The sequence below is a fragment of the Protopterus annectens genome, chromosome 14.part0, assembly GCF_019279795.1.
Source record: "Protopterus annectens isolate FY-2018-M chromosome 14.part0, PAN1.0, whole genome shotgun sequence".
NCBI lineage: Eukaryota > Metazoa > Chordata > Ceratodontiformes > Protopteridae > Protopterus > Protopterus annectens.
This window is the reverse complement of record NC_056748.1, coordinates 585,117,502-585,143,628: the sequence shown is the minus strand read 5'-3', so window position 1 is coordinate 585,143,628 and position 26,127 is coordinate 585,117,502. Positions and strand designations below refer to the sequence as shown.

The 26,127-nt window shown below is 42.5% G+C and overlaps 1 protein-coding gene across 2 annotated transcripts in view; it reads left to right on the top strand.

Annotated features, from left to right (window-relative positions):
• Positions 1 to 26,127, top strand: part of PANK1 (pantothenate kinase 1) — a 590,851-nt gene that overhangs the window by 226,135 nt on the left and 338,589 nt on the right. For both annotated transcript variants that reach the window (XM_044056334.1, XM_044056335.1), the window contains exon 4: positions 20,416 to 20,592. In XM_044056334.1, the coding sequence (XP_043912269.1) occupies positions 20,416 to 20,592 (177 nt within the window). The remainder of the gene's footprint in view (positions 1 to 20,415; positions 20,593 to 26,127) is intronic.

Here is a 26,127-nt window from a genome sequence, read left to right as displayed (position 1 = left end):
TGGAAAAACGTACACCTCCCCCCTTTGAACCGGCTGCTACAGCAGAGTTGAAATTCCTCTAATGGAAAAACAGCTTTACTTCTAGCCATCACTTCAGCAAGAAGAGTGTCTGAACTGCAGGCCCTTATGGCAGTGGAACCCTTCATTATCTTCCATGCGGACAGGGTTTCCCTCAGGACTAAACCATCTTTTATGCCCAAGGTGGTGTCTAGTGTGGCTTTAAACCAGTCCATTCATTTGCCTACTTTTTTCCCTAATCCTCAAAATAAAGGGGATAGGATACTGCATTCTCCAGACGTGCACAGGCATCTTAGATTCTATTTGGACAGGACTAAGCCTCTCAGAAAGTCTGACCAGCTGCTAGTCAGCTTTGCTGCAGGGACAGAGGGGTAGGCCATTTCAAAGCAAACCATATCTAAATGGATAGCACACTGCATCCATTTCTGCTACAAGCATCATAGAAACTCTACCCCACAGGGGATAAGAACAAATTCCACTAAGGTTACATCTACCTCTGCTGCATTTCTCAGAGGAGTCCCTAACAGGGACATCCTGGAAGTTGCAACCTGGAGCTCTGTACACACTTTCACCAACCATTACCACTTGCCTATCTTTTCTAAATCCAGAGCTGGATTTGCCACAGCGGTCTTACCGGGCCTGATTGCCAGTCCTAATGCTTCTTTATCTACCTCCACCCTTCCTTAGCTTTGGGAATCAACCCAAATGTGATGACTGCAACAGTGAAACACGAAGAACATAGTACAGTTGTGTACACTTACCATAATCGTAGATGTTTGAGTGTATTCACTGTTGCAGTCCTGGTTACCCTCCCTCCAGCCCCCTGATTGCCTTTGCTTTCACCTATACTTTTTGGTTTGGCATATCTTATACTATGTGTATTTGCTTTTTGCTGGGGGTGTTCCACACCATATAATTGCTTCCTATTTTGGGGGCACCTGACATCTGGGACAAGAAAAAGTGATGTAATGGTGTCGGTTGCATGTTTTATATCCCTGATGACCTGACGTCATGGGAGAAGGGACAGCATCTGACGCAGATATCCCAAGACTCTGATATTCTGGCTGGCTGAGGGCTACCTGCAGGCAGATAACCCAAATGTGATGACTGCAACAGTGAATACACTCGAACATCTACATTTATGGTAAGTATACACAACTGAACTTTTTGGCTGCAGTTTCCTTTTGTGAGGAAAATCAACTTTGTGTTTCTTCCATTTCTCAAGTCACTACTCATTGCTTGAAGTCTGTTTATGACTCTAGATACTGCTTCCAGGCCTGTGGCCACTGGGTACTGTTTTGAGGAGGTTTGCCTGGCTGCATTTTCAGACCCTCACAGAAGATGGCAAAAATGAAAATTTGAATCCTCCTTTGGATAGAGATTTAGTTTTTTGGGCCATCTGCTTGCAGAAGTTATCAAAATCTGTGAAAAGAGAGAGGTCATCTGATTTGGGGAATCTCAGATTTTCAGCCCTCCTTCTGCAAATTTTCCAAGGAATTTTCTGCTCTCTTTCATCCAGTAAAAAAATAAACAAACAGCAGAATGATGGTAAGCAAACATTTACAAAGCAATGGCAGGGAGGTTCCAAAAACAAAGCTGAATAAGGCCAAATTGAGTATATAAAGGACCCCCCCAACCGCCACCACCACCATTACCCTTTCAGAAAGTCTGAATCTCCATTTCTCTCTTTCGCAACAGATTATTTTAGGTACATGGGTTCTAAAACGAATCTTTGTAGGATGTATGTGGCAGTGGAAGTACATCCTCCTTTCCAAGTGGCTCCTCCTCATCTGCCAGACCAAGCCCTTCTCTTCCCTCTAGTCCTGCATCACATGGTCTCGGGGGGGGGGGGGGTAGTATGACCATTTCCTCCTTCCCAGTTGGGAAATGGATTTTATCTGAGAATTTAGTGACAAAGAAAGAAAATTATGGAGTCCAGTTTTAGACCTTTCTTTCCTGGGTTAGTTTGTGATGGCACCCAAGATCAGAATTCTTTCACTTTACAACCCGTTACCCCTTCATCCTATGTTTTTTTGGTAACCTTGTATTTAAATGATGCATGTCATCATATTCCTGTTTATCCAGATTTCAGTCGCTTCTTCAGATTTTGTGTGCTTCGATCACATCATCAGTTCTCTGCTGTACCCTTCAGGCTACCCATTGTTCCATGAGTGTTCACAAAATGTCTAGCTCCTGTCATAGCTCATTGCAGGCAACAGGGTATCTGTGTTTTTTCTTATTTAGATGACTTTCTTGTCTTTGCAGAGTCTTTTTCAAAATGTCTCTCTTTTACACACGAGATTTTTTAATGCAGGCTGGGATTCACAGAGAACATACTTAAGTCTTTTGATTCCTTCACACAGAATTGTGTTTCTGGGGTGCATGTTAGACACTTCAGTGCAAAGACCATTTCTTGTACAGAAAAGAAAAATCTATCTTTAGATCTGTTTCAGGGGCTTTCTACTCAGACTTCTGTCACTACAAGGGAATGCTCCAGCATTCTGGGATTTGTGAACAGTGAAATCCCTTGGTGGAGATATAAAATATCTCTGAATATCCTTGAATCCAGGTCTCCCCTTCTCCCCTCCTGAAACAAAGAATTCAGTCAGTCAGAGCAGAAGCCTCAGACGTTTTGCTTTGGGGAGCAGTATCAAGGTGGGTAAAATGCAAGGTCTCTGGTACAAAAAAGACAGACAAAAACATTTAGAAGTAAAAGAGGTACTAACCTGCTCCTACTCAGAGGCGATCTGTGCCTGACGTATAAAGCCATGTCCAACCCAGAATTAATGGACATGCTTCACCTCAAGAAATCCAAATCCATGAGAACTACACGCTCCAGTGACTTAAACCTCAGCACAGAAATAAATTGAACATGCTGGAGGGACAGATTCATATCCCAGAGGCTCCCCTCACTCTGGAACAAAATCCCAATCCATGTCAGACAGAGCCCCTCAATGACCCTCTTCAAGAAGAATATTGACGTTGGATGGGAGATCGTAAATTTACCCCTGGGATCTCTTCTGTGTTCCTGATAGAGAGAGGCATGGTAAACTAACCTTAAATGGGCTTTCTTCTGTGACCTACTATACAGAGGCACAGTCAACTAATCTAAGAAGGGTGGCGAAAGCCAAACACACTCTGGCTAGGCTTGTAAATGCCCTAGGGCAGATAGCCTAGTATCAACCTATGAACCTATATCTTGTATTAAAAATGTCAACTCTCTGAATCATCTGTAGTCCCCAGGCCCTCTTCAGGTAAGTGCAGGCATTACACTACAATAACAAGCATGGGTGAAAGAGATCTTACCCGTATGCATACTAGCCATAAAGCATGGTTTATAGCTTAACAGCACAATCTCGCTCTGTAGGCATCTTGCATTCAGTCAGAGCAAACCTGTGTGGCAGACAAGTGGAACAGGACAAAGATAGAGTCAGCAATAGAGACTAGATCAGAGGGTCTTCCAAGATCTTATCCGTCTGTGGGTAATTCCACAAGTAGACCTTTCTGACTCCTCTCTAAACAATCAACTAGAAAAATATGATTCCAGGACATCATGCAAGAAAGCCAGAAAGACAGATGACTTCTTTTCCTTGGACAAGTGTTCCTGTATGCTTTTTGATGCTTTTCACTGATATCCAGGGTACATCTGAAGATTTAGAAGGAATCCCCCAAGATCATTGTGCGACTTCCTTCTGGTCCAGGCAAAAGTTGCTCTCTCTTTTCTCCCTTGTGTTGGAAATGGCAAGGGGTAATTGCCACAGGCTTCCTCACAGATTGGATTTTCTCACAGAAGAACAGGGGTGTTAGATACATCCTGGTCATAAACAAGTACAGCTGATTTTCTGAATGAAAGGGTCTTAATACCTTTTAGGCCACTGTGTATAGAGGCTATGCAGCAGGAACTATTGAAAGAAGAAAGCCTGCTACTAGAAAATCACATTTGAACAAATTGAAGAGGTTTTCAATTGGTGCCAACAAAGCAACCAGCACCCATTCAGGGCTAGTGTTAATCTGATTTTAGAATAGTTGTGAGTGTTACTATCCTGTGGCCTGTTTTACACCTCTGTCAGAGTTCATTTTTTTGGCCATTTCAACATGTCTGTCCATGGATCTCCTTCCTTCAGTGGGTCTTATGTCACAATGTTAAGGAGGTGTTCATAAGAAACAGCACAGAAAACCAGTGGCCCCTCTTTGGTATCGATTTTGTGTTGGAGAAGTTAACACTTGCTCCATTTGAACCAGCCCATCTGGCTGACTTAAGGTTTTTAGCTTGGAAAACAGTTTTGCTGATTGCTCTAACTTTTGCAAGAAGAGATCTGAGTTGGAAAGTTTTATGAGCGAGTCAGCCTCATCTCATTTTCCTCAGAGACAGGATATCTTTAAGAACAAGTCCTTTTATACCTAAAGTGGTGTCTACGTCTACTTTGAGTCAAGTTATCCACTTTCCTGTTTTCTTTCCAGAAGCTAAAAATGAGGGAGAAGGATACTTTATACCTTGGATATCCACAGACACCTGTGGTACTATCATGGCAGAAATAAGTATTTCAGAATTTCCGATCAGTTCCTCGTTTCTTATGAAGGTAAGAAAAAAGAACAACCTGTGTTAAAACAGAGCATTTCCAAATGGTTGTCTCAAGCTATTACCTTTTGTTATTCCCATCACAGCATAACTGTTCCAGGCAGGGCCTTAACTTGGCTTTTTTTTTTTTTGAAAAGGGTTGGTATCTATAAATATTCTAGAAGCACCAACTTGGGCATCAGTACATACTTTTACAAAGCACCAAAAACTAGCTTTCATTTCCTGGTCTAGGACAGGTTTTTCTAGGACCATTTGCCATATTTCACTTCATAGTTTTCTAATTTATGGTAATCTAACTATATAGCTTTGGCTACTGCCACAATGATCAATATGATGAACATAGTATGTTGTGTAAGTAGACTTAACGTAACAGTACATGTTCAAATGATCACTGCTGCAGTAGCTGTCCTCTCACCATCCCCCATACTTTTTGGTGTGTTTTGTATGTTAGAGTTTGAATGTGTATTTTTCTCTTTCTAGCTTCCTCTCTCAGTTGGCGTGAAAGCTAGAAAACTGTCTGGTTGCTACATCCTATGCAGGATGTTCCCATATAACTTAGGCTGCTGTATCAGTGATCATTCAGTCATCTATTGTTATTGTAAGTTTAGTTATACAACTGTACTTTTCTTCAAAGGACACTGCCCTTGCAGACTCCCTCAACAGATCCAAGGAGAACCTCATGAATGGGTATTTAACAGGTATGTTTTTCTGTACAGAGTTCAGAAGTGAGGTACTCTTTGGAGACTGTTCTGCTCCAAGTCCCCTTGTCAGCAAGACTGGACAATGGATGCCGTGTTTTTCAACTCTTGGGGGGGGGGGTTCCCTTATGACCTCCCCCCCTTGATCCCAAAGGTTCTTCTGAATGTCCAGAAGGACAACCCCAAAATCTTGCTAGTGAATTCCTTTTGGCCCAGACAGCATTGGTTGTTCCCCTTTTACTCCATCCCAGCAGGAGAAATAAATCACTGCTTTTTACCCACACAAATGGACTTGCAAAGAACAAGAGCTTTCTGATTCACCCCATCCTACAGTCTCTCAGCTTAACTGTGGGTAATAGAATCTTAAATCTGTTCTGGTAACAGTTTTCAATGGACATACTTCAAGTGCTCCAGGAAATATAAAAACCTATCCGTAGAAAATCTTACATTTCCAAGGGGAAGAAATTTTCCATATAGTGTCAAAAGAAGAAAGAGGTTGTGTGTTGGTCAAAAGCAGTTTGGCCTATTCTTCCATCAAGCCCACCTATCTGCTCTCTGCTTGTCTGTCCTTAAATCAACCTTTGTTCTCCAGAATTGAGCTCAAACTGTTTCTAAAAGGCAATTTTTTCACCTGAATACTTCTAGGAAGGCTGTTCCAGTCCCTGGGACTTAATTTTTTTTTCTGGAAAAACTGAACTTTATCACTTTTGAAACCAGCAACTTCAGCTTCATTAGAATTCTGTAGTTGGAAAAGCATGCTGTTGGCTCTTCTGCATTGCAAGTCCTTATGGCTATACCACCCTTCCTCATCTTCCATAAGGGCATGGTTTCCAAAAGAGCTAACCTCTCCTTTATGCCCAGAATCATAAATGAGCCATCTTTGAACCAATCTAACCCTTTGCTAACCTTTTTCATTAACCCACAAATCAAAAGTGAAAGCATTCTCTGGTCCTTGGATGTACACAGGCAGCTAATATTCTGCCTGGAAAACGAAAACAATCCAAAAAGACGGACCCAACTCTATGTTGTCTTCCAGAAGTTCAGAAGCCTTCTTTTCAAACACTGTCTCACTCATCCATCTCCTTTTGTTATACTTTCATGGTGAGACCTTGTCGACTAGAGTGAAAGCTGACTCTGTTAGGACTACACTGTACTTCAATGGCTTTGAAGAAGGCACTAGATTCCAGATGTATCCTTGAGGATGTTCTTTGTGTTTCACTGTTGCAGTCATCACATTTGGGTTATCTGCTTGCAGTAGCCCTCAGTCGGCCTGATTGTCAAAGTTTTGGGTCCTGCGCCGGTTGCTGTCTCATCTTCCGTGATGTCAGGTAGTTAGGGGTATAAATCATGCAGCCAACGCCATTACACCAGTCTTTCTTGCTGTGCAGTGCCCGAAGCAGAAGCAGTTCGCAAGTGCCGGTTGGCCGACTCCTGAAAATTTCGTTTTCGAGTTTCAGAACTGAAGTCTTCAACTAAAGCTAAGTACCCCATTGGGGAAACATTTTCTTGCTCTAAACCGATGTCAGTAAAAGTCAGTAATTGTATTTCTTGTGGAAAGCAAATACCTCATAAAGATTTTCATCCGTGCTGTATTCCTTGCCTAGGCCCTGACCACGGCGTACCTTGCTGTCGGTTTTGTGCCTTATTTAAACCACAAACTGTTCGTCGTCGGTACATTTTCGCTTCTAAATATTTTGGTACTCTGCTCAATTATCCAGATATGTCTTCGGTAATCCACCCGACTACTGACATGCTGAAAAAAACGCAAAGATAAAGACAGAGACTGGCCGCCTAGGTCCAAAGCTGCTGACGATGCTTCTCCTAAGCTAGTCGCCAGTTCGCCAGTACTCAGTGAGGCGCTTTCGCAGCCCCTGATACCTGCTACTTCAGATTCACAGGCCTCTACTGAGACCCATTCGGAGTCTGGAATGTTGCAAGATACTTCCACTGTGGAACCTGCTGCTGTCTCTACCTTGGATGGGTCTGGAGCCACTGTGCAGGCACCGGCTTCTGAGGGTGTATTCAGGCCTACTGACTTTCATATTAAACCAATGCCATCTTCTTCTTCTTCTAGGCCTAAAACTCGAACCATGCCTAGGAAACCGATGCCCAGACCGCATGGTCAGGCCTCTATGCCTAAAAAACAAATGTTAAAAATGGCTGAAGACCTTATTACTTTAATCAGGGGAAGCCACCCTTCCCCCTCTGAGACCTAGGACTGAATTTACTTATGATACTTCTGACCAGGATTCTGAAATTTCTGTCTCCTCTGATGACCAGGATTTACCCTTATCTACCTATGAGGATTCTGATGCAGAGGACTCTCTTCCCTCTGCTTCTCCTCCAGAGTATTTTTCTTTTGGTGAAACCTTGTGTACTCTTAGGGAGCATTTTCACTGGGAAAGCCAGGATTTCTCTGATTCTAAAAAGAGGCTTAGAGATTTCTTGCTCCTGCCCCAACACAGGCCTTTAGCTATCCCTCTTGTGCTGGACATTGTTGACGATACCTTTTCAGAATCTAGCTTGGCCCCTGACTCTCTACCTCTTGCTCCAAGAAAACCTGATAGATATTACAGGATTCCTGATTCTCACAAGTTCCTTTTTAAAAATCCTACTGCGGATCCTGAGACCATTTCACAGGGACCCAAGGGCATTAAGGCTACTACTGCCAAAAATCCTACTCCCTCTGATAGAGATTCCAGGGCCCTGGATAGATGGGGTAAGAAGGTATACACCTCTGCAAACTTGGCCATCTTGGCCTTAAATTGCCAGTGTCATATGTTAAAAGTATTAGCAGCATATTATTGGATTGCTTAAGCAGAAAGTGATGTCGATTCCTGATTGTGCTGAAAATAAGGATTTACAAGATTTAATGCATTCTGCTGAACAGGTTGGAAAACATACTTTGCAATGTGATTTTGATTCACTAGAGGCATCTCGCAGGGCTGCTGTCACCGGGTCTGTACTTAGAAGGCATGCTTGGCTTAAGGAGCAATCTTTGCCAGATCATGTTAAAACTAAATTGCTGGATGCGCCTTTAAATCAGGACCGCCTGTTTGGCGACAAAGCAGAAGAAGTTCTTAAAAAGATGAAGGAAAAAGTTAAATCTATGCAAACTGTTAAAGATTTCTTACAAGTGCAGCCTCCTAGATTTAGTAGGCATTGGCCCTCAAAAAATTGGTCCTTTCCTGCCTCTTCCAGGCCTTCTCAGTTCAAACCCAGAACCAGCAGAACACCCAGGCTTTAGTCCCAGGGTATGCACCAGGACTAAGCAGTGGGGCGCTCCCACTTCCAAATCAGGGAGTAGTAAGACTCCCACGTATGGTAAGCTCTCACAGTGACTTAACGTTAAAACTTCCAAGTACTTCTCAACTGACTGCTCCTTTAGCGGGAAAGATTGCTCTGCAGGCAAAAAACTGGAAACTCATTACCCAGGACAAATGGGTTTTAAACATAGTTTCCCAAGGTTACAGATTTCACTTCCACATGTTAACCCAAACGGTTGGCCAGATCTACCCCCAAATCGGTGGGCAGTAGCTCAAAAGCAAGTACTCTCTCTCTCTTAAGATTAAAGGCTATTCAGACTGTAGCAGAAGAGGAAAAGGGACAAGGTTTCTACTCGAGACTTTTCCTGGTACCCAGAAAAGACAACTCATGGCATCCTATCTTGGACCTGTCTATCCTAAACACCTTTTTGGTGATTCCAAAATTCAAGATGCTAACTCTTCACCAGTTGCTTCCCGTGATTGGCAAAGATGCCTGGTTGACAACAGTGGATTTAAAGGAAGCCTACCTGCACATCCCAATCAGGGAGTCTCGCAGAAGATACCTACGCTTCAAAGCAGGCTGCATGCACTATCAGTTCTCTGCACTGCCCTTTAGCTTATCTACTGCGCCCAGGGTATTCACAAAGTGCCTAGCTCCAGTCATTGCATTTTACAGGCAAAGAAATTTTCAAATATACCCATACCTGGACGATTGTCTAATTCAGGCGGAAAGCCAGGACATAATTCTGAATCATCTGGCATTTGTACGAAAGGTGCTAACTTTTCTGGGGTACACCATAAACGAAAAGAAGTCACATCTGGTACCCCGTCAAAAAATTATATTCCTGGGAGCAAGCTTGAACACAACTTCCCAGATGGCTTTCCTCATGCCAAAGAAACAAATTCGTTTGACAACTTACTTCAGATTAGTGGCCAGAAAAACCCTGCTATCTGCAAGGCAAATACTGCAAGCCTTTGGGGTTCATGGCCTCGTGCATTGTACTAATTCCATATGCAAGACTGCATATGAGGAAACTACAGTGGTATCTAAAAAGTCTATGGTGTCAACATTCTCAGGATCTAGAAGCAATGATTCCTGTCATACCTTGCCTATGGTTAGAATTTCTTTGGTGGACAGAGGCCTGCTACCAGAACAAGTGACTACCATTCACTCTACCCCCTACTGCACAAACCCTAACAACAGATGCATCAGACTATGCATGGGGGGCTCACCTGGCAGGGAAGTGCATTCAGGGCAAATGGAACCCAAGTCAAATGCACCTGCATGTCAATCAAAAAGAAATGTTAGCTGTACAGAATGCTCTGACAGCCTTCAAGGACCACATTCTTTCAGGACAATTAATGGTAAAGACGGACAACACCACTGTTATGTGGTACATAAACAAGCAGGGGGTACCCATTCTTACCCCCTCTACAGACTAGCCATGGCTCTGTGGAACACAGCCTTAAGCTACCAAGTGCATCTACAGGCTCAATTCCTGCCAGGAAAACTAAATACACTGGCAGATGAACTAAGCAGAAATCTCATGGACCCACACGAGTGGAAACTGGAACCAAAGATTTTCAACATGTTGATCAACAAATGGGGGATCCCAGATATAGACCTGTTTGCCTCCCTCCAGAACTACCAGTTGGACAAATTCTGCACAATGACTCCCCACAAACAAGCTTAGAAAGTGGATGCTCTGTCCTTCATATAGACCTGTTTGCCTCCCTCCAGAACTACCAATTGGACAAATTCTGCACAAGGACTCCCCACAAACAAGCTTGGAAAGTGGATGCTCCGTCCTTCACCTGAAAAAATCTATCAGTTTATGCCTTTCCTCCTCTGCCTCTCCTCTCCAAAGTACTACTAAAGATCAAACAGGACAAACCAAGGATGATACTGATTGCACCAAACTGGCCACTCCAGCACTGGTACCCCCTCTTGTGCAGTGTGTCACAGCTGGCCCCGTGGCACCTACCTCAGACCCCTACCCTGCTGTCTCAGCAGGAGAGCCAGATTCTGCACCCCCAGCTGCAAACCCTGAACCTGGCAGCCTGGCTAATTACCTAATCTCTCCGTTACCATCCCTCAGTAAACAAGTGTTGGATGTCATTTTGGAGGCAAGGAGACCTAGTACTACAAAATCTTATGCTGAAAAATGGAAAATATTCTGTGCCTGGAACCAAACTCAAAGGATGGCCATAGCAGCGCCCAATTTACCTCAGATACTTCAATACTTAACTGAGATGCTTCACAAGGGCCTTTCTTTTTCCTCCATCAAAATTCACGCCTCAGCCGTTTCCACTCATTACAACACAGAACCACCCCTCTTTTCTCATCCACTGCTCAAGCAGTTCCTCAGAGGGGCCAAAAACTTAAAACCACCCAGGAGAGCCCCAACTCCAGCCTGGGACCTTAATTTTGTATCGGAAAAGCTCACTCCTTTTGAGCCAGCTGCAACTGCAGAGTTAACATTCCTTTCTTGAAAAACAGCTTTCCTTTTAGCAATCACTTCAGCAAGAAGGGTATCCGAATTATAGGCCCTTATGGCAGTGGAACGTTTCATCACCTTTCATGCGGACAGGGTGTCCTTCACGCCCAAGGTGGTATCCAATGTGGCTCCTTAATCAGTCCATTCATTTGCCAACCTTCTTTTCTAATCCACAGAACAAAGGGGAACGCATACTGCACTCCTTAGATGTGCACAGACAACTTAGATTTTACTTGGACAGAACTAAACCTCAAAGGAAATCTGAACAACTGCTGGTGGCATTTTTCTGCAGGGGCAGAGGGGAAGGCTATTTCAAAGCAAACCATTTCTAAATGGATAGGCCATTGCATTCATTTCTACTATAAGCACCATGGAAAACCTATCCCACAGGGGATTAGACCCCATTCAGCCAGGGCTGCATCTACCTCTACAGCCTTTCTCAGAGGTGTCCCTACCAGAGACCTAGAACCTGCTACCTGGAGTTCTGTACATACTTTCACCAAGCATTACCGTTTGCCAGTTTGCTCTAAATCCAGAGCTGGCTTTGCCACTACAGTCTTGCAGGGCCTTATAGCTAGTCCTAATGCTATCTAAATTCCTCCTCCCACCCTTAGCTTTGGGAATCTCCCCAAATGTGATGACTGCAACAGTGAAACATGAAGAAAATAATACAGTTGTGTACACTTACCATAAATGTAGATGTTCGAGTGTATTCACTGTTGAAGTCCTGGTTAAGCTCCTTCCAGCCCCCTGACTTCTTTTGGCTATACCTCTATTCTCCTTTACTATACTTAAAAGCTTTTAGGTGTATTTGATTTTTTGTTGGAGGTATAACCTTGTATTTATATGTATATATGTATATATATATATATATATATATGTGTCTGTGTGTGTGTATATATATATATATATATATATATATATATATATATATATATATATAAAAAATAAAAAATAAAAAAAAAAAAAATATATATATATATATATATATATATATATATATATAAAAAAATGCTAACCATTATGGGGGGGGCCTGACATCTGGAGCAAGGAAAACTGATGTAATGGTGTCGGCTGCATGCTTTATACCCCTGACTACCTGACGTCACGGAAGATGAGACTGCAACCGACGTAGGACCCAAAACTTTGATAATCGGGCCAACTGAGGGCTACTGCAAGTAGATAACCCAAATGTGATGACTGCAACAGTGAATACACTTAAACATCTACAATTATGGTAAGTGTATACAACTGTACTTTCCCACATGGACTTCAGTACACGCTTTCAATAAGCATTGTAAAGTGGATTCATTTTCCAGATCTAGAACCTCCTTCGCTCAATCTGTCCTACTATGACTTATGGACAGTACTTATCTTCAACCCTACAACCTTCAATAACGTTTGGCTTTAAAATCAATGACAGTTATTGGAATACTGCAACAGTGGGCTAAGGAGGGACACAGTACAGTTATGTAAGAACTTGCCATAACAGTAGATGTACTGCTGATCACTTTGGCAGCCATGTTTCCCCTCCCTTGTCCTTCCCCCCATTTTTCTAAACTCCATTGATATGTGGACAGAGATAGGCAGTTACATTCCAACCCTCTTACCTGATCCTGATGTTCTTCATATTTCACTGTTGCAGTCATCACACTTGGGTTGCAGTCATCACACTTGGGTTATCTGCCTGCAGGTAGCCCTCAGTCAGCCCAAATACCAGTGTCTTGGGATTTCTATGTTGGATGCTGTCGCTTCTTACATGACATCAGGTCGTTGGGTATAAAACAGGCAGCTGACGCCATTAGATCAGTCTTTCTTGCCGAGGAGCCTGAAGCAGAAGCATTTCGCAAGTGCCAGTCGGCTGCTACCTGAAATTTTCATTTTTCGAGTTTCAAACCTGAAGTCTTCTAAAGCTAAGTACCCATTGTGGATCCATTTTTCTTGCTCTAACCGATGTCAGAAAAAGTTAACAGTTGTCTTGCCTGTGGAAAGCAAATACCTCACAGAGATTTTCATTCTTACTGCGTCACCTTTTTAGGCCCAGACCACGAAGTCCCTCACTCTCAGTTTTGTGCCTTATTTAACACCTGAAACATTCATCGTCGGGCTGTCCTTGTCGCTAAATTCTGTCACTCATTCTCCGTATTCCGAAATGGCTTTGATAAGCCAGCCGACCACCAATCTTTCAAAAAAAGGTAAAGATAAAGGCAGACAGAGACAGACCGTATAAGTCCAAAACTGCCGACAGTGCTTCCGTTAAGCTAGTTGCCAGTCCTCCGGTACTCGGTGAGGCACCTTTGCAGCCCCTGATGCCCGCTTCTACAGATTCGCAGGCCTCTGCTGAGACCCATTTGGAGTCTGGTATGCTGCGAGATTCTTCTTCGACTATGGAACATGCGGATGTCTCTACCTTGGATGGGTCTGGAGCCGCTGTGCAGTCACCGGCTTCTGAGGGTGTATTCCGACCTACTGATGTTCGAATTAAACCGATGACTTTGTTTTTGGGTAAAACTACAGAGTTTCTTAGGCCCAGAGTACACACTACGCCTAGAAAACCGACCAAAGCGCATGCTTAAGCTCCTATTCCACAAAAACAAATGCTTAGAATGGCTGAAGACCTTATTACCCTAATTAGGGGAAGCCAGCCTTCCCCTGCTAAGAGGCAAAGAATTGAGTTTCATTCTGATTCTACAGGCCAGGAGTCCGATGACTCCGACCCTTCTGATTATCAGGACATGCCGTTATCAACCTATGAGGATTCAGATGCAGAGGAATCCATTCCCTCTGCCTCCCCTCCAGAGGATTTTTCTTTCAGTGAAACCTTTCATACTTTGAGAGCATTTACGCTGGGAATGCCATGACTACCCTCAGTCCAAAAAGAGACTCTGAGAATTTTTAGAGTTGCCTCAGCACAGGCCTCTAGCTATAAACCTGTCCTGGATGTTGTAGATGATGTCTTTATGGAATCCAGTCTTAATCCAGACACTTTACCCTCAGCCCCTAGAAAACATGACAGGGTACTACAAAGTACCTGATTCTCACAAATTTCTCTTCAAGAATCCTACTGCGAATCCAGAGACCATTTCACAGGGGCCTAAAGGTATTAAGGCTACTACAGCCAAAAACCCTACCCCTTCAGACAGGAATTCCAGAGCTTTAGACATATGGGCTAAGAAGGTATATACCTCTGCAACTCTTGCCATCAGGGCATTGAATTGCCAGTTTCACATGTTGAAGTACCAGCAACATGTTATGGAACTAATTAAACAAAAAATGGGGTTACTTCCAGATTGTGCAGAAAATAAAGATTTACAAGAGTTAATGCATTCTGCAAACCAAGTTAGTAAATATACTTTGCAGTGTGGATTTGATGCCTTAGAAGCATCTTGCAGGGCTGCAGTCACTGGGTCTGTACTGAGAAGGCATGCTTGGCTGAAGGAACAAACCTTGCCAGATCATGTCAAATCAAAATTACTAGACGCTCCTTTAAATAAGGACTGTTTGTTTCGCACCAAAGCAGAAGAGGTTCTTAAAAAGATGGAAGAAAAAGCTAAATCTATGCAAACTGTTGAAGAGTTCTTACAAGTGCAGCCACCTAGATTCAGAAGGCATTGGCCTTCTAAAAACTGGTCCTTTCCAGCCCCTTCCAGGCTTTCTCAGTCCAAACACAGGGGAAACAGGCCACCCAGATTACAGTCTCAGGGTATGTAGAGATCTAAACAATGGAGTGCGCCTACCTCAAAAACAGGAAGTGGTAAGCCGCCCCCTTATGGAAAAAGCTCATAATGACTTTTCAGTTATCCTTCCCAGCCCTGCCCAATTACTTATGCCTCTAGGAGGAAAACTTGCCCTTCATGCAAAATACTGGATGTCCATTACTCAGGACTGATGGGTCCTAAACATTGTATCCCAGGGGTACAGATTCTGTTTCCATTCACTGCCAACCCCATGCGGGTTTCCAGACTTTCCTCTAAACCAGTGGACAGAGGCTCAAAAGCAAGTACTTTCCCTGCTCAATATCAGAGCTATTCAACCTGTTCCAGTAGTTCATAAATTTATTTCATAGATTTAGTTCATAGATTAGTTCATAGATTAATACTAGGCTAACTGCCCTTGTGAGCCATTTTAAGCCTAGCCAATTATCCCTTGTGAGACTCGAACCCTGCACCTTGTGGTTGTAAGGCAAACACCTTAAACATTAGGCCACCCTCCCAGTAGAACAAAGGGGGCAGGGTTTCTACTCCAGGCTTTTCCTGGTGCCCAGAAAAGAGGGCTCTTGGCACCCAATCCTGGATCTATCAATTCTCAACACCTTTCTGTTGGTCCCAAAATTCAAGATGCTTACCCTGCAACAGCTTCTCCCTATGTTAGCCAAGGATGGTTAGTCACTCTAGACTTAAAAGAAGCTTATCTGCACATTCCCATAAGGGAGTCCTGCAGGAAATATCTATGCTTCAGGGCAGGCTCTATGCACTGTCAGATCTCTGCACTTCCCTTTGGCTTATCTACTGGGCCCAGAGTATTCACAAAGTGCCTGGCTCCAGCCATTGCATATTGCAGGCAGAAAAATATCCATGCATTTGTAAAAAGCCTTCTCACTTCATTGGGGTACAACATCAATGAAAAGAAATCACAACTGGTGCCCAGTCAAAAGATTGCATTCCTGGGAGCAAGCTTGGACACAACTTCCCAGATGGCATTTCTCACTCCAGAAAAACAGGTCTATCTGACCAACTACTTAAAAACAAATGGCCCCAGAACCCTGCTATCTGAAAGAAATCACTATTGGTGCCCAGTCAAAAGACTGCATTCCTGGGAGCAAGCTTGGACACAACTTCCCAGATGGCATTTCTCACTCCAGAAAAACAGGTCTATCTGACCAACTACTTAAAAACAAATGGCCCCAGAACCCTGCTATCTGCAAGGAAAATACTGCAAGCCCCAGGGTTCATGGCCTCATGTATTCTGCTAATTCCATATGCAAGACTGCATATGAGGAAACTTCAATGGTACTTAAAAGTCTTTGGTACCAACATTCTCAGGACCAGGAAACAATCATTCCAATCATACCTTGTCTAAGGGCAGAGTTCCTTTGGTGGGTAGAAGCATGCAACCACAACAAGGGACTGCCTTTCACTCAACCCCTCGCCGCCCAAACCCTGACAACAGACTCATCAGAATATGCATGGGGGGCTCACATGGCAGGCAAAGGCATTGAGGGCCACTGGAGCCCAGGCCAAATTCTCCTGCACATCAACCAAAAAGAGATGCTAGCTGTACAGAATGCTCTGACAGCCTTCAAATACCTAATCATTCTAGGACAGCTGCTGATAAAAACAGACAACACCACAGTTATGTGGTACATAAACAAGCAGGGGGGACCCATTCTTATCCACTCTGCAGGTTAGACATGGCCCTGTGGAACACAGCCTTGAGCAACCAAGTGCATCTACAAGCTCAATTCCTGCCAGGCAAACAAAATTCAATGGCAGATGACGTAAGCAGAAATCTCTTAGACCCACATGAGTGGAAACTGGAGCCCAGCACCTTCAACCTTCTAATCCAAAGGTGGGGGACACTGGAGGTGGACCTCTTTGCCTCACCAAGCACCACCAGTTAAGAAAATTCTGCACCAAGAACCCTCACAGCAGGGCCTGGAAGGTGGGTTCCCTATCCTTCCAGTGGAAAAACCTCTCAAAAGTACTAGTCAAGATCAAACAGGACAGTCCAAGGGCAATTCTTATTGCCCCAGACTGGCCACGTCAGCACTGGTACCCCACTCTTATGCAGTCTGACAACAGTGCCACCCTGGCGCCTTCACCAGATTCCTACCCTACTGTCTCAGCAGGAGGGACAGATTTTGCATCCACAGTTGCAAACCCTACACCTTGCAGCCTGGCTTATCCCCTGAATACACCACCAGCAACCCTCAGCAAACAGGTGCTGGATGTAATTCTTGAAGCCGGAAGGCCTAGTACTAGGAAATCCTATGCTGAAAAGTGGAAAAGATACTGTTTTTGGAATCGGTCTCAAGGAAAGGACACAGCAGTGCCCTCCTCACCTCTAATCCTGGATTACCTAGCAGAGCTATTCCACAGAGGCCTCTCCTTCTCCTCCATTAAGATTCGTGCCTCTGCCATCTCAGCTCATTGTAATACTGAGCCACCTCTCTTTTTTCACCCTCTCATCAAACAGTTCCTGAGGGGGTCTGACAACTTAAGGCCCCCTAGGAGAGCACCCACCCCTGCCTGAGACCTTAAGTTAGTACTGGAAAAGCTCATGCTTCCCCCTTTTGAACCTGCTGCTTCAGCAGAGTTAAAATTCCTCTCTTGGAAAACAGCCTTGCTTTTAGCCATAACTTCAGCGAGAAGAGTGTCTGTGTTACAGGCACTAATGGCTGTGGAACCCTTCATTATTTTCCATGCTAACAGGGTTTCCCTCAGGACTAACCCATCCTTTATGCCTAGGGTGGTGTCCAGTGTGGCTCTAAACCAATCCATTTGCCAACCTTCTTCCCTAATCCTCAAAATAAAGGGGAAAGGATCATGCACTCCTTGGACATGCGCAGACAGCTCAGGTTCTACCTTGACAGGACTAAACCTTTCAGAAAATCTGACCAGCTGCTAGTCAGCTTTGCTACGGGGCAGAGGGCAAGGCCATTTCAAAACAAACCATTTCCAAATGGATAGCACACTGCATCCATTTCTGCTACAAGCACCATGGAAAACCTACCTCACAGGGGATCAGACCACATTCCACTAGGGCTACTTCCACCTCTACAGCATTTCTCAGGGGAGTCCCTACCAGGGACATTTTGGAAACTGCAACCTTGTAGTTCTGTACACACCTTCACCAAGCATTACCACTTACCTATTTTTTCTAAATCCAGAGCTGGATTTACTACAGCAGTCTTACAAGACCTGCTAGCCAGCCCTAACACTTCTTGACTGCTTCCACCCTTCCTCAGCTTTGGGAATCAACCCAAGTGTGATGACTGCAACAGTGAAACACGAAGAACATAGTACAGTTGTGTGCACTTATCATAAATGTAGATATTCGAGTGTATTCACTATTGCAGTCCTCATTTCCCTCCCTCCAGCCCCCTGACTTTCTCTATCCTTTCTACCTCTCCTCTCTATGGCCATTTTTACTGGCAGTGGTATTTACTTTTTACTGGTGGTGTTCCCCACCATATACTAGCTTCCTAGTTGGGGGTCCCTGACATTTGGGGCAAGAAAAACGGATGTATTGGCATCAGCTGCCTGTTTTATACCTCTGACATCATGGATAAAGCGACAACATCTGAAGCAAAAATCCCAAGACTCTGGTATTTGGGCCGACTGAGGGCTACCTGCAGGCAGATAACCCAAGTGTGATGACTGCAACAGTGAAATACACGCGAACATCTACATTTATGGTAAGTGTACACAACTGTACTTTTTTCTTAGTCTGTACACTCAGGCTTTCTCCGGAGTTCTCCTGGGGATAAGTAATCTTGATGATCTTTCACCCATATGTCTGTAAGCTGAGGTCATGCACTGGGTGTACAGAGAATCAGTAAGGTTTTTGGCTTTAGTTCCCCCAGCTAAACACAGGATTACCCTTTACAGTATAAGCCACAAATATCGGAATACTGCAACAGTGATCAGTAGGACATCTACTGTTCTAAGGTCTTAGACAAATGTACTTTACTGTGCAGTGTGTGTGTGTGTGTGTGTGTGTGTGTGTGTGTGTGTGTGTGTGTGTGTGTGTGTGCGTGTGTGTAATATACGCATGTCTTTGTAAGGCAGTCTTCACTGACATGAATGCAAGTTTGGTAGTTGTTTCCTGGTATGATAAGCATATTCTCGATCTGTCTTTTTTTATATTTTCAGTTTTGCATATGCATACTAGCTGGCTGATATTCTTATTTTCATCTAATTGTGATACATGTATTGGGTGACAGCAAACACAAATGCCAACCAAAGCACATGGAATCAGAAAATGTAATCTCTGATTTAGACATCACAGCAGTAAAATACAATAGTAGCTTTTAACAATTTTTAATATTTTATTTCTTACAAATGGCGAGTCCCTCCTGCTGCCTCTGACTTTGTGGGAGCTGCACCCCCCAACCCTTGCTAACTGTGTATAGTGAGTTTGGCATAATGGTTAAAGCTCCAGAAAAAAGTGGTAAACTCCAATGGAGATGGACTCTGAACAGAAAACATGGACAAAATGTACCAAATATAATAATGTAATAAAACTTTTTTTTTGTGGGTTCTTGGTTTTATAGGTGTGTAGTCTTGTATTTTTGGTTGAGAAGTAAAACTGTAATGGTTAAGGTCTGCACCTAATGGGCACAAGGTACAGAGTTTGATTCTAGCCTGAGGGTTATGGGTTAGGCTTAAAATGGCCCTTTAGGGCAGTTAGCCTAGTATTTATCCATGAACCTATGAACATACACACGTGTGTGTGTGTGTGTGTGTGTGTGTGTGTGTGTGTGTGTGTGTGTGTGTGTGTGTGTGTGTGTGTGTGTGTGTGTGTGTGTGTGTGTGAAGCTCTAGGGACATCATACCTCACAGTGAGGGGAATAATGCAAGTGTCACAATCTTGGCTTAGTGTATATCCCTATCAGTTGCAGCAACAGTGTCATAATTCCAATAATTGAAATTACATTCCTGGGACTTACATCAGGCATTTTCTAATGTATATGAAGGTCTGAAATCTGATATGTATATTTGAAAATATTTGAAAGGAAATGTTTTTCACTTACATGTTAAAATGGATTTTTTTAAGGTTGATTTCCCCCATTTTAAAATATGGTCTGCGGTATAAGGCATACTAAGTGAGCAAAGTATGAAGGACTGCAAGCTCAGTAAAACATCTACAGATTGTTTTCTGAAACTTCATTGATTTACTTTCCCGTCAGGGACACGAGTGAAAATGTATTTATTTTTTACCTTTAATGTACAAGTCGTTAATACTACAAGTAAAACACAGTGACCACATGAGAGGGACTCTTCTGTTTATCATGGACAAAAACTGGAGAGGAATTGGAGCTTTCTGAGTTAACTTCCTTTTTGTAGTGTACATTTTTTATGTAATAGCCATTTCTCCAATGATAGCAGCTTTTCAGTTGCTTCTTGGTTTGGTTAGAAATGAGACCTTCATTTGCACAGTCTGTTCCTTGACCACTTTGTTTTATTGTACTTGGCTACAAGTGTGTAAAAGTGTACTGTGCAATGTGATCCTTGCTTTCAAGGCTTACTTCCAGTAGTTTGTCACAGTTTTCATCTTCATTGAATTTTATTTAAAAGCTATATATTAGAATAAAGACTTGGTCATTGTTTTTTTTTCTCCCCATCTCCTCCTAGTCTTGGTGGTGGAACATTCCTAGGATTGTGCTGTTTATTAACAGGATGCGAAACCTTTGAGGAAGCCCTTGAAATGGCAGCCAAAGGTGATAGCACCAATGTGGACAAGCTTGTGAAGGATATTTACGGTGGAGATTATGAGCGGTTTAACCTACGAGGATCTGCTGTTGCATCCAGGTATACACATGTAACATTCAAAATATCAAGCTTTAAAGCACCATTGGTAAACTTTTCTCCTTCAGAATTTCACTTGAAAATTGCTAATGTTAAATTTTGTTGGTGCTTGCAAGTGATATTGTTTTGTTTTTAGTAGCTTTGGTGGGAATTGACATAAAAGAATGATGTTCTTCATGTTTCACTGTTTGCAGTCATCAGACATGGGTTATCCTGCTAGGGGTAGCCCTCAGTCGGCCCGAATACCAGAGACTTAGTAATTCTGCGTTGGTTGCTGTTGCTGCAGGACTGACGTCAAGTCGTCAGTGGTATAAAAACAGGCAGCCGACGCCATTACATCAGTCTTTCTTGCTGAGGAGCCCGAAGCAGAAGCAGTTCTCACGAGTGCCTGTCGGCTGCTACCTGAGCTTTTCATTTCCAAAATTGAAGTTGAAGTCTTCTAAAACTAAGTACCCCATTAGGGATCCTTTTTTCTTGCTCTAACCGATGTCAGAAAAAGTTAACAATTGTCTCACCTGTGGAAAGCAAATACCACACTGAGATTTTCATTCTTACTGCATCACCTGTTTATGCCCAGACCACGACGTCCCTCGCTGCTGGTTTTGTGCTTTGTTCAACGCCCGAACTATTCATCATCGGGTTCTTATTGTTGCTAAATACTTTTGCACTCGATCTCTGTATTCTGAAATGGCTTCGGTAAACCATCCAACTACCATCTTCCGAAAAAACGTAAGGATAACGACAGAGACAGACCGCACAGGTCCAAAACTGCCAACGACGCTTCTGTTAAGCTAGTCGCCAGTTCGCTGGTACTCAGTAAGGTGCTTTTGCAGCCCCTGATGCCCACATTGATGGATTCACAGGCTGCTACTGAGACCCATTTGGATTCCGGTTTGCTGCAAGACTCTTCTTTGACTATGAAACTTGCAGATGTCTCTACCTTGGATGAGTCCGGACCCACTGTGCAGGCACCGGCTTCTGAGGAAGTTCTTCACACTACCGATATTTGGCACAAACAAACGACTTCTTTTGCGTCTTCAGTTCTTTCTAAAACTACTGAGTTTCTAAGGCCCAGAGTACGAGCTACACGTAAAAAACCGACAACCCAAACTCACGCACCTGCTTCCTTGCCACAGTCACAGATGCTTAAAATGGCGGAAGACCTTATCATGCTTATTAGGGAAAGCCAGCTTTCCCTGGCTAAAAGAAAGAGTCTTGTCCCCAGCAGCTTTATCTGACCAAGAGTCCGACGACTCTGAGGTTTTTGATTATGAAGACATGCCCTTATCTGCTTATAAGGATTCACATGCAGAGGAATCCATTCCTTCTGCCTCTCCTCCAGAGGATTTTTCTTTTGGTGAATCTTTACATACTTTGAGAGAGCACTTCCATTAGGAATGCCAGGATTATCCTCAGTCCAAAAAGAGACTCAGGGAATTTTTAGATTTCATTTATTTTTTAAAACTGACAAAAACAAAACAAATAACAAAAAATAGATTGAGCGCTTTCATCTCCAGCCTGAAGACTTCATCAGAATCACATGTCCTGATCACATTAATTCATTTATATAGTAATTAAGGTAAAGTAACAAACATTGTATTGGTCTGCAAATTAATTCAATCCGGCCATATTATAACCCTTCATTGTCACATTGTGATAACAGTACTGACACCTACAACCCTTGTTTTACATACACATTGACTGACTTATTCCCCACTACAACTCGGACAGTATATTAAATTAAATACATATCTAAAGCCTTATGAATTAATACATTTTGAATATGCTTTAAATATATAAATATATAAAAAAATAATAGTAGTATATATATTTCACAATGTGAAGACAGTGTTGTTACAACCATCTGTTGACACCCAAGACCTTTGTTTTGCATACACTCTAACTTATAAAAAATTTAAGTACATATTCTAAAATCTCGCAAATAAATAAACTTTTGAATATAAAAATGGAAAAAATATATGTAGTTATTGCACATATGTATATTAAAAATGTATAATAGATCGATATATTAATATATTGTGGAAAATTAAATGCTAAATGTAATAAACATATATATATATATATATATATATATATATATATAGATATATAGATATATAGATATATAGATATATATATAGATATAGATATATAAATAATTAAAGTGCATATCACAATTTAAAGCAACTTTAAAAACCTTAAAAAGGCCATAATGTATATACATATATAAAAATGTTTATAAAAAACATGTAAATATAAAAAAAACTATACATCTACATTTGTATGGTGGTAAGGAGTGGCATTCCATCTAGCACCAAGTATCTAAATAGCCAAGTTGCATTATTTACATCTCTTAGGATCAGTAGAGAGCAATTTTAAAGCAGGGGTGATGGGAATATGGTCATTCAGACCCGGACTGTGACATGTGTCCAGTCTTGCCAAATCATTTCCCGAAATTCCAACCGGGTCTCACCCCCTCTCTCATTGTGTCCACCCTCTTCTAATACCCAAAATTTAGTCTGTATTTTTACATTTAAGAGTATGTCTATATAGGGCATTATTATCCTTCTTTTTATTGATGTCCCGTATGTGTTCATAAATTCGTAATCTTCGATTACGTTCTGATTTTCCGATATAATAGGCCCAACAGGCCGTGCAGTATGCCAGGTATACCACGCCTTTAGTATAACAACTGGAATATGTCCTCCCACTTATCCTATAACCGATGGTAGGTATATCTAATTCATTTTTGCCAGCTGTAAAAGTACATTGGGCACACCTCCCACATTTAAAAGTACCAGCATTTGGGCATGTCCCACCTCTACTGTCATTCCACTTCCTCTCCAAAATGTTTTTTTAAATTCATATTCCTCTTAAAACTATACATCCGTGGTTTTTGAAACACCTCCACTCTTGTGGGCATTCTATTCAACATGTTCCAAATCTCATTTATACACTTTTTTATCCATCCCACTTCCCTGTGGTAGGTCAAAGTCAGATACGGTAATTCACCGTCCACTAGGTCAATATTATTATTGACTTTCCTGCTTGTAAAACTTCCACCATTAGCCAATAAGGGTAAATAGGTTATACCCCATCTTTTCACCACTGTTTTCTTCACTGCATTGATCAGTTCATCGGGATACCCCCTTTCCCTAAACATTTCTTGGACATTATCTATTTCTTTTATAAAGTCAGTTTTATCAGAGGTCATCTTTGCTATTCTAATTCTCTGCCCCTTAATAATATTCTTTTTAAGATTATATATGGGTGGTCACTCTCGTCGTGTAAATATGAGTTAGAATAGCAATCCTTTCTGTATATACTAGAGCTGTACACCTTATCTGTATAATCTTTTTTCAACACGACGGCCAAAAATGTATTTCATCTACACCAATATCATGTGTAAATTATAAAAAACTTGTAGTACAGTTTAAATAGGTCATGAATTCCACTATCATTTCTTTAGTTCCCTCCCATAGAATAAATATATCATCCAAAAAACGGTAATACCCCATAATATTTGAAAAAAATAATGATTTGAATACATTTTGTTGTTCCCAATGTAACATTATAATATTGGCGTATATGGGTGCACATGATGACCCCATCGCCACCCCGTCCGTTTGATGATATAAATTCCCCTGAAAATAAATGTAATTGTATCTTAATACAAGCTTGGAATTGAACTGGGAGGACCGCCTTTATTGATACTTGGAACGGCGTATTTGTGTGTTACCAGTTTTTAGATTTACCACAGCACAGACCCTTGGCCATCCCTCCTGTTCTGGATGTTGTGGCTGATGTCTAACTCCTGATACTTTACCTCCTGTTCCCAGGAAACCTGACAGGTACTACAGAGTCCCTGAATTGCACAAATTTCTTTTCAAGAATCCTACTGCTGACCCAGAGGTCATCTCCCAAGGGCCTAAAGGAATAAAAGCAACCACAGCTAAGAATCCCACCCCCTCGGACAGGGATTCTCGAGCCTTAGACAGATGGGGTAAAAAGTATATACCTCTGCAACTCTTGCCATTAGAGCATTAAATTGTCAGTTCCACATGCTGAAATACCAGCAACATACAATGGAACTCATTAAACAAAAATTATCTACCTTACCTGACTGTGCAGAAAATAAAGATTTACAGAAACTTACCCATTATACAAGCCAAATCAGTAAGCATACCCTGCAATGTGGTGTTTGATGCCCTGGAAGCATCCTGCAGGGCAGCAGTCACAGGTTCTGTACTTAGAAGGCATGCTTGGTTTACGGAACAGACCTTGCCAGATTGTCAAATCAAAATTATTGGACGCACCACTGAACAAAGACAATCTGTTTGGCACCAAAGAGGAAGACGTTTTAAAAAAGATGGAAGAAAAAGCTAAGTCTATGCAGACAGTTAAAGACTTTTTGCAAGTTCAGCCTCCAAGATTCAGTAGGCATTGCCCCTCAAAACATAGGTCCTTTCCAGCCCCCTCAAAGCAACCTCAGAGTAGACCTAGGGGAAACAGACCCCCCCCCAGACAACAGTCTCAGGGTATGCAGAGATCTAAGCAATGGAGTACCTCCACTTCTAAACCAGGGAGTGCTAAGCCACCCCATTATGGAAAGAATTCACAATGACTTCTCAACTCCTCCTCTCACCTCTACCCATCTGCTCGTACCCCTAGGGGGAAAACTTGCCTCCCATGCAAAAAACTGGGCCTCCATCACCAGCGATCGAAGGGTCCTCAACATAGTGTCCTAGGGGTACAAATTTTATTTCCACATGTTGCCACCCCCAAAGGGATTCCCAGATCTTCCTCCAAACCAGTGGGCAGAGGCACAAAACCAAGTTCACTCCCTGCTCTCCATGAGGGCAATTCAGCCTGTTCCTACAGATCAGATAAGCCAAGGGTTCTATGCCAGACTTTTTCTGGTACCCAGAAAAGAGGGCACCTGGTGCCCAATCTTAGATCTGTCTATTCTAAACACCTTCCTTGTGGTACCAAAGTTCAAAATGCTGACACTGCAGCAGCTTCTCACTATGCTGTCCAAAGATGCCTGGTTAGCCACTCTAGACCTCAAAGTGGCCTATCAGCATATCCCTATCAGAGATTCTTGCAGAAAATATCTACATTTCAGGGCAGGATCTATGCATTATCAGTTCTCTGCACTTCCCTTTGGCTTGGTTTTCACAAAATGCCTGGCTCCAGCCATTGCTTTTTGCAGACAAAGAAATATTCAAATTTACCCTTACTTGGACGACTGCCTGATTCAGGCAGACAGTCAGGAAAGGCTGTTATAGCACCTGACATTTGTAAAGGACCTACTATCCTCACTGGGGTACACTATCAACAAACAGAAATCCAAACTAGCCCCCAGTCATACAATTTTATTACTGGGAGCAAGCCTGGACACAGCATCCCAGATGGCATTTCTTACTCCAGAAAAACAAGCCTATCTGACAGGCTACTTCTCTTTACTGGCCACCAGAACCCAGTTATCCACAAGGAAAATCCTGCAAGCTCTAGGGTTCATGGCCTCCTGCATTTTAC